General features: G+C 38.5%; 1 protein-coding gene across 1 annotated transcript; it reads left to right on the top strand.

The window, feature by feature from the left end:
- Window positions 1-895: 895 nt before the first annotated feature.
- Window positions 896-7,964, top strand: amotl2b (angiomotin like 2b). The gene is made up of 10 exons (XM_082171831.1): window positions 896-1,184; window positions 1,925-2,659; window positions 2,919-3,081; window positions 3,848-4,049; window positions 5,078-5,373; window positions 5,535-5,722; window positions 5,808-5,897; window positions 6,005-6,174; window positions 6,660-6,797; window positions 6,983-7,964. Exons 1-10 carry the CDS (start codon window positions 1,144-1,146, stop codon window positions 7,066-7,068), a joined length of 2,109 nt encoding a protein of 702 aa, XP_082027957.1. The 5' UTR covers window positions 896-1,143; the 3' UTR covers window positions 7,069-7,964.
- The last annotated feature ends 6,039 nt before the right edge of the window (window positions 7,965-14,003 follow it).

The following is a 14,003-nucleotide window of genomic DNA, read 5'->3' as shown; positions in this document are numbered from 1 at the left end:
TGGTTATTTTAAACATCATTCTCTTCGTCTTGTGCTCTTTCATTGGAAATCTGGTGCTTGATCGCTGATTGATTGAACATTCCTATCAACTAACTCTGTGGAATGCACCCTTTCCCATTTATTATTGCTTTAGTCAGGAGGAACTTGAGGATTCATACACAACCACAAACTATACACATTCATACACAGTTACCACCCTGTCTGCTGTTGCAGGGTTCTTATACACAGTCAAACGTTTTTCTTCAAAAAAGAACTTTTTATGTTTTTGAAATCAGTCTCTTATGCTCACCAAGGCTGCATTTATTTGATTACAGTAAAAACAGTAATATAGTGAAATATTTTTACAATTGAAATGAACTATTTTCTTTTTTAATATATACTCTAATGTAATTTATTCCTGTGATGACAAAGCTGTATTTTCAGCATCATTACTCCAGTCTTCAGTGTCACATGATCCTTCAGAAAGCCTCAGTTGTACACGTTATGATCTGTGTGTGAATGTGCTACATGTTTTTTGTTTCTAGAAAGACCCCTAAAATTAATTTTCTCGACACTGAATATAATTTACTTGACAGAAGGCCAAAAGAACAGACTGAACAGATAAACTAAAGAACTGTGCCCAGAGAAAGCATCCAATAACTTTTCATATGCTTAAATACACAAAGTTGATCTTCTCGCTCTGGTTATTGTATTCTTGTGTCAACACGTCTGCATACCTTTCAGATTGGGTCACACCTTTTGACACCTTTTCTCGGTTAAGGTGACATCACTGCTTAGCCTCTCTGTAGTAATACAGGGCTTTATGTTGCCATAGATTTCCTTCGACAACAACAACTGGACCGTTTTCTTAAATTAGAGGACTTTTTTGTTAGCGCAAACCTGAGCGCTCGTAACTGTTGTGAAAGCCCCGGTGGACGAAAGCGGAACTGCAGCTGCTGTATTAAATGGCTCTTTTTTCTCTTTTCACTTTTGATCCCTGAGCTCACACATTCCGATCATTCCAGGCGCGCTCAGTTATTTATGAGAGCAGAGCGCGCGCCTACCAGCTCATAACCCAACCAGACCCGAACGCGCGCGCACACAAAAAACGAGGAGATAAAACACAAACAGATAGAAGTTGGATTACTTGGATTATTATTACACATGCCATTAACAGAATCCGTGTGGAATGAGAGTGTTAGTTGGTAAGTTGTTCTTCAATGTTCGTGCTAGCCTACTACAGACATGGAGTTTAATGGACAATAGCAGCGAACGCGATCAATAGAGAATGTGATCAATCAATAGATTGGCAGAAAACCCGAATATATGTACCGTTAACTTTAAATGTGACGCCGATAACTTGAACGGCTTTGAGGACGATCCATGAAACGAAAATGTTTCATGTTTATGACGTTTAATTAGTTTGGCACGTGTTGTAGGAATAATGAATGTTAGACATTGTGCTCCCTTTAGTGCGCTACCCTTTTATTGGGATGAAAACTAGTTCTTAGCCCTATATTTGAATAGTTGTTGGTGAAGTTAAGTTGTGTTGGTTTTATTTTAGAAATTGTATTTGTATTATTTAAAAAAACATATATTATTGAGTTATGTTCCAATATTGTAGCTATATACTTATTGTAGCCCTAATTATTTATAAATAATACAAATAGCTATTATTATATATTATTTGACTTAGCCTAAGTAAAACCAGTTAAATCATTAATAATGCTTATATATTTGCTCGTTACACTTTCTGTAAACTGATGAAAAAATGATTCAGTACTTTAACTTGTGAGAGTTTAAAATGGTTATTTTCTTTCTTTCTTTCTTTCTTTCTTTCTTTCTTTCTTTCTTTCTTTCTTTCTTTCTTTCTGTTCAACTGTTATTATCTATATGGAATTAAACAAATCATAATCATTTGTTGAATGGTTCTCTTGCCCTCTAGGTCCAGTTCAGTTCATAAAAACACATCTTCATCAAATAAAATGAGAGGTGAAGATGCATCTGGGACTGTCCTGCACAGACTAATCCAAGAGCAGCTTCGCTATGGAAACCCCACAGATGCCCGCACACTCCTGGCCATCCAGCAGCAGGCCCTGCGACGAGGAGGAGGTGTTGGTGCTGGCAGCGGAGGGGCTTGTTCTCCACAGTCTTCATCTGAGAGCCTCAGCCAGGAGGAGCCCCAGTCTCCTCAGCTCTCTGCCCGCCAAGAACCCCAGGGCCAGGAGCACCAGGTTGACTACCAGCACTCTGAGAACTACACAACACACCCACACCACGGCGAGGAGCTGCCCACCTATGAACAAGCCAAGGCCCAGTCTCAGTTTTTGGCCTCCCAGTGGTGCCAACCGCACAGGGGCTGCTCACTAGAGGATAGTGTAACAAGGCAGATGCCCCGTGAGGAAGAAGACAGCTGGGACCAGAAGCGAGGCCACGCACGGTCACTGAGTGAGCGGTCTCTGCAGTTTTCAATGGAGCACAATAAAATGCCTGCAACATGTTCTGACAGTTACCCTCAGATACATGGATATCATGCAAACCAGCACTTACAATATAGCCAGCAAGGACTAGAGTACAATAAGCGGGTGCCTTATACTGAGTACCCCTTTCCTCTGCAACAAGCCACGGAGTATGAACAGTGCTACAAAGAACCACCACCATTTCATTCCCAGCACAACAGGTAGAGAATACCAGAACAATTTCATAATTTACACTTAACCACAGTGACACATTATATGCATTTCCTGCAGGTCTGACGTACTTTATTGGATGTGTAATTATGACTAACAGTCTGTTGGCTGATGCTATGGCTGAGTATGTAATATGGTACATGCTATTGTAGTTTGTCTTCTAACTATACTAACATACTGAGATTAACTAAATCCCATTGTTTAGTTTTTCATCAAACATGATGATTTTTTACCTTGCTCTACTTCCAGACTTCAAACACCAGAAGTTTGCCATAGACTCTCCACATCTCCCCCTGCTGGCAGGGAGGTCGCAGCTTGCAGTCGCATTCAACTGGAAATGCTCATGAATGAGAATAAGAGACTGAGACAGGAGCTAGAGGGACACACTGAGAAGGCCCTCAGAATTCAGAAGGTAAAAGACCCTGACATTTTTAGCTGTACTGTAAATACGGTAAATACAGATCTTAATGGGACACCCATCTGAAGATAACAGGGTTTAATAAAATAAAATAAAACCACAGGCTGTTTACAACAGGTTATATAATTACATTATTTCTCTGAATACAAATTGAATACAAATGGCTATGGATACAAAATTAAGTTTTGGAGACATTTGAGCAAGGCTCAGCTGTAAATACAGATCTGTATGGGACATCTGTCTGAAAAGAACATATACATATAAAGTATATTTTATATATATATATATATATATATATATATACACATAGTATATACATACATAATATATACTATTATTATAATATGTAATTAATATTTCGCATACACATATAGACACTATATTTATATACCAGAGAGTGATGACAACTATAAAATAGCTTTTCATTTCACTTTGGCTAAATTCCAAAAGGCCATGAAGTGTTTCCAGTGGATTACATCAGTGCAGTTAAGCTGTTGCTCACTCTGAAAGAATGATAATTACACAGGTTTGAGCATTTACCCATCAGGCCACTGCCTTGTGTAAACATGCCTGGGATGATGGAGTCATGGTTAACGCCATCCTGGTCTTTCCATATGGCACTCCTGAACAGCTTCTCTGTTCTCTGCTCTTAATCACAACCAGGAACATTGCTAACCGTCTTTGAGTATTTCTGAGGCCATCATTGTCAGACGGACACATCTGACATGCTATTTAATTGTCTTTTTATTTTTTCCTTCAGCTGGAACAAGAGATCGAAAGGATCTCAGAGGCCTACGACACTCTGATGAAGGGCTGTGCAAAAAGAGAAACTCTGGAGCAAGCGCTAAGAAACAAGCTGATGGCTGAGATCAAGAGGCTGCAGCATTCAAGCATTCAAGCGGCAAAAGAAGCCGAAGCTGCTGACCAGAACCAGCATGTTATTGAGAAGCTCCTTCTGCAGAGTGAGTTCATGAACACGGCCACATTAAACCTTATTATTGTTTCACATGCTCTGGATACTTCTTAACCCAGAGTTGCACTACAAATGTGAGGTCTGTTTTTCTGTTGAGTCATTTTGCTTAAAGAGGGAATGTGTTTCCAATTAGAGCGTTCCAACACAGGAATTTCAGTCACATTACAGCAGATGAATGATCAGAAAAGAGGATTAAATGTCAGATGTGACCTAAGCTTTGTGGGGGAGAATGCCTGGGGACAGTTAACCACTGCCAAACACTGTCAATGCTCTCGTTTGATCCACATTGACAATTAACTAAATGTTCTGCTCAGCCTCACTTCCTGTTTGCTGAAAGTTAGAAGGGGCGGGGGCGATGATGAGTTTTGCAGTGATTGGTGGGAAATAAACAGAACAATCTGAAGCTCTGAGATGTGGGTCAAAGGGAGAGTGGGTCGCTTCTCCTCCCCTCTGCATTCCTTAACCGCTTGCGTAAATGAGGCGCTCCGGACTTTGCGATTGAATTCCTCTTGTTATGAGCAGGAAGTCAATGGGGAGTGGTGCTGGAGAGGGCCTGCATAAACATTCCTTCAACCTCTTTCTCACGTCCTCAGATAAATGCCTATGCCTGTTATGACTGGACATAATGGCTTAGTATGTACAGAAAACATTTATGCAACATACATTGCCTTCAAGGCAATCATTTCTTCAGTTCATGCATTCCTACTAAGTTTGTCAAAAGGTCACCACCACTTACGAAATTGCACACAACAGACCAATAATAATAATATAATACAACTAAATATAATATAATATAATATAATAGCTGTAGAACATTTAGTATCTTTCTTTGTGTTATGTGCACAGAAAAACCGCCACCGTCCCCACCACTTTTTTATACCAAATAATACCCATGGACGTTCTTAAACTTGGCATGTGGGGGCCACAAATTGAATTTCTTTGACTCTCTAAGCATCTGACCTGCTCAAATCAATTTAATTTACAAACACAGATCTCACATTTTTTGTTCTCTAACAGATGAAGAACAGCAATTGCAGTGTGTGCGTCTGGAGCAGGAGGTTCAGCATCTGCGAAACGATGCGGAGAACCAGCAGCGCAGGAGCGAGGCCCTGGAGAGCACCCTGAGGTCCACGCAGACACGCAGCCAGCAGCTGTGGACAGAGCTGCAGAGGAAGAGAGAGTATGTGGAGAAGGTTGAGCGTTTGCAGAGGGCTCTGGCTCAGCTGCAATCAACATGCGAGAAAAGAGAAGGGTTGGAAATGCGCCTGAGGACACGGCTAGAGCAGGAACTGCGGAGCCTCCGAAATCAGCAGGTACTGAGACAAAACGGTGCTTTGTTTGTTATTTGTAACTTTTCAGATGTGACTTAGCATTGTTTGTCAGGGCTATTTCCTTCCAGTGAAGCTAAGAATAGCTTGAGACTTCAAATCGGTATATCACAATAATCTTACACTTTGTTTTTCTTTTTCCACAGCGGCAGCCTCAGCCAGTCGGAGGGACATCCGACGTGAGTGTGTCCACAATGCAGGAGCTTCTGCGGGAAAAGGAAGAGTGCATTTTGTCCCTGGAGGCTGACAAGATGCGCTGGGAGCAGAAATACCTGGAGGAGAAGACCATGAGGGAGTTTGCGATGGATGCCGCCGCCACCGCTGCAGCTCAGAGGTAAAAGAGGAGTTCGGTGTCAAATTCTTCCGAAAATATTGAGTTTTGAAGCAATTTCTTATTGTTTTCTTCCTGTACTTCATAGAGACACAACCATCATCAACCATTCGCCCCGTCATTCCTTCATTGAAGAGCTCCCATCTTCTGAGCACAGAAACCAGGAAGTAGAAATCAGGTAAGAGAATCACCCTCAGTGCATCTAAAATTTAATTTCAGTTGTGTTTAATGAACCATTTTGGATTGAAAGATTGTTTAGGATTCATAAGTTTCATATTTTGTCAGGATCCGTGCCCTGTACACCCAAATCCTGGAGAAGGACACAGTGATTAGCATCCTGAAGGAGAAGCTGCAGCAGGAGCAGAAGGGAGAGTCAGATGACTTCCACCCAGCTACTACTGAGCCCTCCATCACCATCTCTCATTCAACGGTCACACACATGGCCCAGGGCAAAGGTTAGTGTCTGAATGCTAACATTAACATTAACGTTACCAGTTAAGCTTGTACTAGTTACGTTAGTGTCTGGTTAATATTAGCATTAGTGTTCACTGCTAATTAACATTTACTAGGTAAGCCTTTGCTAGTTATTTGCTTTTACTTGTTACTAGTTAAGCTTTTACTAGCTAAGTTATTGTATGCAGGGCTGTCGCTAGTGGGGCAAAAGGTGGTGACGATTCTAAGGCCCCCAGCCTCAAATACCTCAGCTACGGCCCTGATGATCTAAATAACTTAAGCATAGTGTTCACTGCTAGTTAGCATTTACTATTTAAGAGTCTGACTAGCAACAGCCTTCCCAGCTAGTTAGCGTTTACTAGTTAAGTGTCTGACTAACATTAGCATTAGTGTTCACTGTTAAGCATTGGGTTCTCAGATTGACAAAATTAGCTGAGTAGAATTAGATCTTAAAATTGTAACTAACTCTTATGAATCTTTTTTCCAGGGAAGAGTCAATCCAGTGACCAGGCGGCTGGTACGTCATATTCCACTCTTGCTCCTGTAGCAACCCGGAGACATCCTGAGCCAGTCCTGTCAGAGAAACAGACAACAGATCAAGCCTCCTGCACAGAGCCCAACCCCAGTGAGTCAACTTTTAATTGTTTCTGCATAATATGGAAAATGAAAAAGTAACTTAAAAAAATGAACATAAAAAAAAGCCCATTATTCATCTCAGAGTAAAAAATAAAATTGAGAGACAAAGTTTAAAGTAAGAAATTAAGTCACATTGTGTGATAACTGGTTAATTTTTGTTACTGTTTTTCACAGATAGCATCCAGAAAGCACCATCTGCTGTGGACCTTTTTAAAGGCCTGGATGATGTGGCGGCTGATGCAGTGGAGATCTTCATTTGATGAAGAACGCTTGGACAAGGCATGCAGGACAAACTGCCCTGCAAAATAAATACATCATACCTGTGTGATGAGAAGCTCTGGAAGATATTAAATGACACCACATCACTATACTGTTGTGAAGAAAGAGTCCAGCTTAATAACAGAGCTGCTCAAAATCTCATGTGAAAGAGGGAGCTGAGCTCTTGTCTTTAAAGTACATCTCCAGTCTGGTATGTTTTGACAGATTAGATAGTAAACTGCATTACTGACACTTTTGCTTCTGGTGAGAATCCAGAAATGTTGGTATTTACAGCCGTCCCGTACAGGAAGACGGGCACAAACGCCTAAATTGTCATTACTATTGCATTGTCCCTCCTCTCAGAAGACCTGTGGTAACTCCAACACATTCCAGTTCAATTGACTTTCTTCTTGAGACTGAGGCTCTCACATGTATCTTTTCCACCCCACCTTTATTGATTGTTATAAGTGGTTAAATTTTTCTCATGTTTTTCTATTTATGGCTGCTACACCCTTCATCGAAGTTATTCTTTTACATTGCATGCTGTCACGTTGTGCGAGACAAAAACCTTATTTGAGTCTAAGAGAACTCTGTCAGAGAGAAAACCAGTTGTATTATATTACAATTTGCGTTCCTGTTTTTTTTTTTGAATGTGTTCGCTCTTAAATGGCACATTTGCTGGTCAAGGTGTCGTTTCAAAGTAAATATTAATATATATTTTGTACAATTATTTTGTGTTGGGTTGGAATGTAATGCTGAGGAACTGGTGCCAAAGAGCATTTCAGTAAAGTCGTGTAAACACATGACTAAGGGTTGACCTCTTCTATTTAATCCATGAAAGATGTGAATGTTCTGAAACATTTCATACATTTACAATAAAGCTATTAATATATAAAAACGTGTCTGTTGGTTTGTAAAAGCCCTTGTGAAATATTTGTTGGTTCTAGCAAGTACCGCCTACTGGATTTTATCCCATTTCACACATTCTCCATCACGTTATTCCGGGTTTTCACATACAGTCCGAGAAAGATGAGTAAATTGTAAATGAATGCCAGAGGGGCATTCCAGCTCTCAAATTTCACCACAGAAAACCTCGCACTATTTCCCTCAGGCTCACCTTTATCCGCATTTTAGACTCAGACTTCTGAGTCATTCAGACAAACATTCTGCTTTTGAGATAGAACAATAGATCACTCGCTCAAAGCTGACTTACCCAACACCTGACTAACCCATCCAGCCTCCTATTCTGTGAATATTACTGACACTGACAGAGTCAACTCAATATTTCTCAGTGTAGTCACATGCTTTTTAACATAGTGCTGATGTCACACTCTGTTTCCAAATTTAGGATAAGGCTACTCTGTATTGTTAACTGATCTTTGTAAAAATCAATGAGAGGCATCTCAGACTTGCATTGCTCATGAGGAAGTTGTTTGTTGGTGATCTTACTGTAAGTCAGTTATTTAGATAGTGCCAAGGCATGCTAGCACTGAACTGTGTGAAAAATGGGCAGCTCACACATGCAATCCAGCATCATTTTTGTATGTGTATGTATTTGAACCAAACCCTAATCCTATCCCAACATGTTGTTAAATAATATTACACTTAAATATATAATTACAGTGTATCAAGGACACCATAAACTAAAGTGGGTTACACCTTATGTTAAGGTGGCATTGTTACAGTGTAATTATATATTTAAGTACTGAGTAATATTAAGCAACTACATGTACTTACTATAGGATTAGGATTTGGTTGAAGGTTAGTTGCATGTAATTATGCATAATTTACTGTTACTACTATGGTAAGTACATGTAACATATGTGACAAGGACACTGTAAAATAAAGTGTTACTCTAAAGGGTGACCATCATTTGAAATGAAACAAAAATGGACCAAATGGAAAATGCCAAAATTAGGCATTTTCACTTGTGTTCTTTTGAAGAACTTTTGAACACGTTAAAATCTCTCGAAAATGGACTTGTAAAAGAAGGCTCATAAATTAACTAATTATGGTCTTTATTACAAATGCCAATTTAAACATTTAAATAAAGTGTTTGAAAGGGGAAGGTATGGTTTATGTTTTTAATTATGCTTAAATTTGAATCTGAGAAGTCAATAGAAGGTTCAAAACTTTTAACAATATTTAGGGTGTAATGAGAGAAAAAACAACAACATTGATATAATCTAAAAGTAAGCTAAAGCATGCTAGGATGCTTCACTATTTATGGTATTTTACAGACAAAAGTTTAATCTTGAAAGTATTTCAGGAATTCAGATCTGTTGTAACAACAGTAAACAAGGGTCATGATTACTAGTAATTATGAGACATTACTACTAATAATATGTAAAAGGTGGCCATCATATTTTCATAAAGCATGTAAATTAAAAACATGAAAACAATTTTTCCTGAAGAATGTTGGGGAAACTACTTTAAAACTGTAACTTGCCAATTTACAAGCTACAGTTCATAAACTAGTCAAACTGCCCCCTTATAAATAGGGATACTTAAAAAGATACTAAAGGAAGCTACTAAAACTTTATATGGTGAGCAATATATTTGGGATTTTTTGGATTTAACATTAAAAAGAGTATTTATGAGAGTATGGTACAAGAAATAGAGGATATAAGCTCAAACCAAGTACATTTACACTAAAGACGACCAATAAAGCAAACAAACAAACAAAAATGTATCAAAAACATTAACAGCAGATTCATTTATTTAGCCAGAAAGACATAAAAAAACATATTTTGTTAGGCTTTTTTTTCTAAATGCTTGAATAATTTCTCTAAAAATGTATTTAAAATGACCCTAACTTACATCCATAACTGTAAAAAATAAATAAACAAATAAAAATATGACAACAGAACGTAAGATTGGTCAGTGTAAGGCGGGAAGGATCAGTTAAATGATACTTAAAAGATTTTTTTTTAAATTCACAGTTGAATCTTTAAGGAATGTCTAAAAGACATTTTAAGAACATGTTCTTTCAAATTCAGTTCTTGAAACAGATATTCAACACAAAACAGTGTCATTAAGGACCAACATACTAGAACCATTAAAAGGTCAGACTTTATAAAAAAAATATAAATATATAAAGTAGTAATAAATACAGTGATGGATTGTCATGTCTTAGACTCAGTATCAGAACGTCTTAAGTACAGTTTATAAATCATAACAGCATTGCCATTTAAACTTATAACAGAAAAAGAGAGGAAACAGTGGGGGAGTTCATGACCCTCGCCTATACATTGACATTATTCACATGTGCTTTCAATATTTGCTATAAACCGTCTTCCACCAAATAACAGTTTAACAGGCAAATATGATGACGACACTGTGGCACTGGATCTTCATACCAACACAAGAACAAACTTGGCTCCAGATGAGCTTATATATGCAGAGCAAATCTTCTTGGTTGGAATGAAAAGGTTTAGGATTTTTATGGTGGTTAGAGCCTGTACGGGAACCGGGAAACATGTGATACACTGCCATTCATCTTGCTTATAAGCGCAGTGGAGGCCTTTCCCTCCTCACAGCCAGAAAAGCTGCCAACATTCTTTCGACTTTTGAGAAGCACTTGACATTTTTTAGCCTTGGGTTTCTTCCTCGACTTGAACAAAATGGAGGGCCGTGGAGCATTTCAAGTTCAGAGGGCACATTCCTGAAGCTTGAAATGTGGAACGCCAGAAAATATGATTTTTTTTTCTATCTGTTTGAGTGAGGCCACAGTAATCCGCCCTACAAATCTGAATTAAAGCGGTTGTGCTTGTCAAAAAGAAAAAGAAAAAACATTAGATGTTAGATGAATTTTGGGTCAGTCTGGTCAGGAACCAAACAATGTTGAAAACCAGATTAATTAGCAAACAAACCCACCAGCTTTCTAAAAGAAAAGGTTGTCCTGTTATTTTTCTGACATGCTGGTTGGATGTTCTGTGCTCTCAGACAGTAGATTGATCACTTCAGCCGCACACGTTTCCAGCATTGATTGATGACTGGATGGAATAACCTTCAATTTGGACTCTGAATGATAGATCTGAAACATGCTGCAAGGCAAATTAATTAAAGCAGCCTTGCCTTCATGTTTATGCCACAATCTGAACCATACCTCGTGACGGCAGTAGTGCAAGTGCAATGATGAAGAGCAGTAAAACCACAAGGAGCCACACATTCCCGGTTCATGACTAAAGCTAGCATGATGTGTTTTCATGGTTAGGAATGACAACATTTCAAATGCTAGTCATGTGCATGGGTGCATTTTTCAGCTCCGCTGTTTTAATGTATCAGCATTTGGACATGATTGCATTTGCTGCTATTTATTTAGAGGAATGCATTAAAAGCATTCCTTATCAATTTAACGGTATGAGTAATGTGACAGTTCAGAGCACAATGTAAGGCTTTCCAAAAACCTGCCTGCGTGAGGTCCCAAAACAAAACAGATTGAGTCCACTCACTTTTTACAACCTCCTGGGACCCAGGAATAGACTTTTGTCCACTGTAGTGGACATTATATTTTAGTGAATTTCTCTGACACCATATATGTCACATGACACAACCTGGGTGTCCTGTAAAGAGCACATTCAGGACTTTTCAGAGACACCAAATGTTTGGAGGTTTCACCATGAAAACAACTTATCCTTGGTCTTTAAAAATGACTGACATTAATTTAGTGATCAAATGTAGGAAATATGATAATATATTGTATTTATAATTTAAATCGGACTACTTTTAAAATTGTATTTCATAAACCAACATCTCAGGAAAATGTTATGGGGTTTCAAATAAAAAAAATTACTTTCTGTTACAGAACAGGGCGTTGATTTCATACATGTCCACTGTAGAGGACATCAGGACTTAAATCATGTTTATCAGGCATTTTGGGAGACACAACAAGTGAATATGGAAATAATCAATATTCCTATGAAATATTAGATATTATTATTAAAATGTTGCCAATTATTACTCCAATTATTACACTTCTTTTTTCATTAAATATTGGCCCAAGAACACATTAATGTGCAAATTAGATACAGTGTATAGATACATTGCATTGAATGGGAATATTAATTTATGGCCATTTTACCGACATATTGCATAAAGTAAAATGGTGTATCAATTCATTCCGTTATATCTTTCATAACATAGTTGAGAATCATCTTTATACAAATTTTGGTTAAAAAAAATCCTGAAACCCCAAAATTTATTGGTGATTGAAAAAAAAATCCCATTGTTTTTGCCTATACATATAATTTCATGTCATTTTATTTTTTAAACAACTTAGTCCTGGTGTCCACTACAGAGGACATATGAATAAAATATTATTTCTTGTTTCTTGTACAACAATGTGATGACATGAAAAAAAACTAAATTCAAAAAAAAAAAAAATTCTGGGTCTCGGGGGATTATACTGAGCGATAAATTAATGCACATAAAGAAGATATAGATAATTAATACAGGGGCTTTCAAACAGGGGTCCGGGGCCACAAATGGGAGCTATGGTGCCCACAGAAAAACTTACACCAAAAAATATTTTAGAAAATGTATTTTATAAGGCTGTCAAAGTTAATGAATGTAAAATATCAGTTAAATATGTTTAGTTAAATAATGTTTAACACGATTACTGTTCCAGGGCAACTTTCCAGGCCTTTAAAAAAAAAAGGGATAGTTCACACAAAAGTGAAAATTAGCCCATGATTTACTCACCCTCAAATCATAGGTGTATATATGACATTCTTCTTTCAGACGATTACAATCAGAGTTAAATTAAAAAAACTGTCCTGGCTCTTCCCAGCTTTATAATGCCAGTGAATAGCCGTTTCTGTTTTGAAATCCATAGAAGTGCATCTATCCATCATAAAAGTGCTCCACACGGCTCTGGGGGGTTAATAAAGGCCTTCTGAAGCGATGTGTTTGTAACGTGTAAAATTATGAACATTTTTCTTACACTAAGTAAAATTCTAGCTTCTGGCCAAACGTAGTCTACTGAAGGCTGATTTATACTTCTGCGTCAGCCGGAGCCTTTACGCTGTAGGCTACGTGTTGGTTTTCATTTATACTTCTGTGTCCTTGTCCACGTTGATGTGCAATTACACATGCAGAGGGAGCATGTGAAACCCGAGGGAGGGGTCCTAGCAGACCAATCACAACACTTGCAGTCCGCGTAGAATTGACGCGTTGTTACATTTTTGGAGAGGTGCACGTCAGGGTACGCGTGTAGCACGAGTGTGTGTGTAGCACACAGCCTACGACGTAGCTACGGCGTGAGTTTGACGCAGAAGTATAAATTGAGCTTTACGCCTTAAAGCGCAACTTATGACGTCAGAAGTAGCGTATACTGCGTCATGGCGTAGCGTAAATATCAGCAGTATGTCACATTACTCGCATAAGTTGCGCTTTAGTCTAAGTGGAATCCGTCTGGTCGTCTGGCCGGAAGCTATTTTTCTTTATAAATGTTTAAATATGGATATTTTTCTTACACAAACTCATCGCTTCAGAAGGCCTTTATTAACCCCCCGGAGCAGTGTGGAGCACTTTTATGATGGACAGATGCACTTTTATGACTTCAAAACAGAAACGGCCATTCACTGCCATTATAAAGCTTGGAAGAGCCAGGACCAGACGTCAGATTTCAGATGTCAGCCTGGGTAAGTGCGTCTCCACGACGTTGTGATATCAAGAACATGCTTCTAATTACATAAGGCTCATGTCAGTAAGACAAAATGAAGCTCATAGAGAAATTGATACATTTCACTTTCAGACATGACATGAACGAAATGGTTTTTCTATCCTATAGTGAAGTGTTGTGTTTCTGACGTCTCTTTCACTTGCCCAGGGTCCTGTGTTTTTATTTAGTAATAGTGAGCACATGGCAAAGTGTGCGTCAGGGCCAAAAACCATGCTCTCGGTTACCATGATTGCTGTGGAGTATTCATGCAGG

The sequence above is a fragment of the Leuciscus leuciscus genome, assembly GCF_965113295.1.
Source record: "Leuciscus leuciscus genome assembly, chromosome: 6".
In the NCBI taxonomy this organism is placed as follows: domain Eukaryota; kingdom Metazoa; phylum Chordata; class Actinopteri; order Cypriniformes; family Leuciscidae; genus Leuciscus; species Leuciscus leuciscus.
The sequence above is the reverse complement of the archived record's forward strand: the minus strand, read 5'-3'. Positions and strand labels throughout refer to the sequence as shown.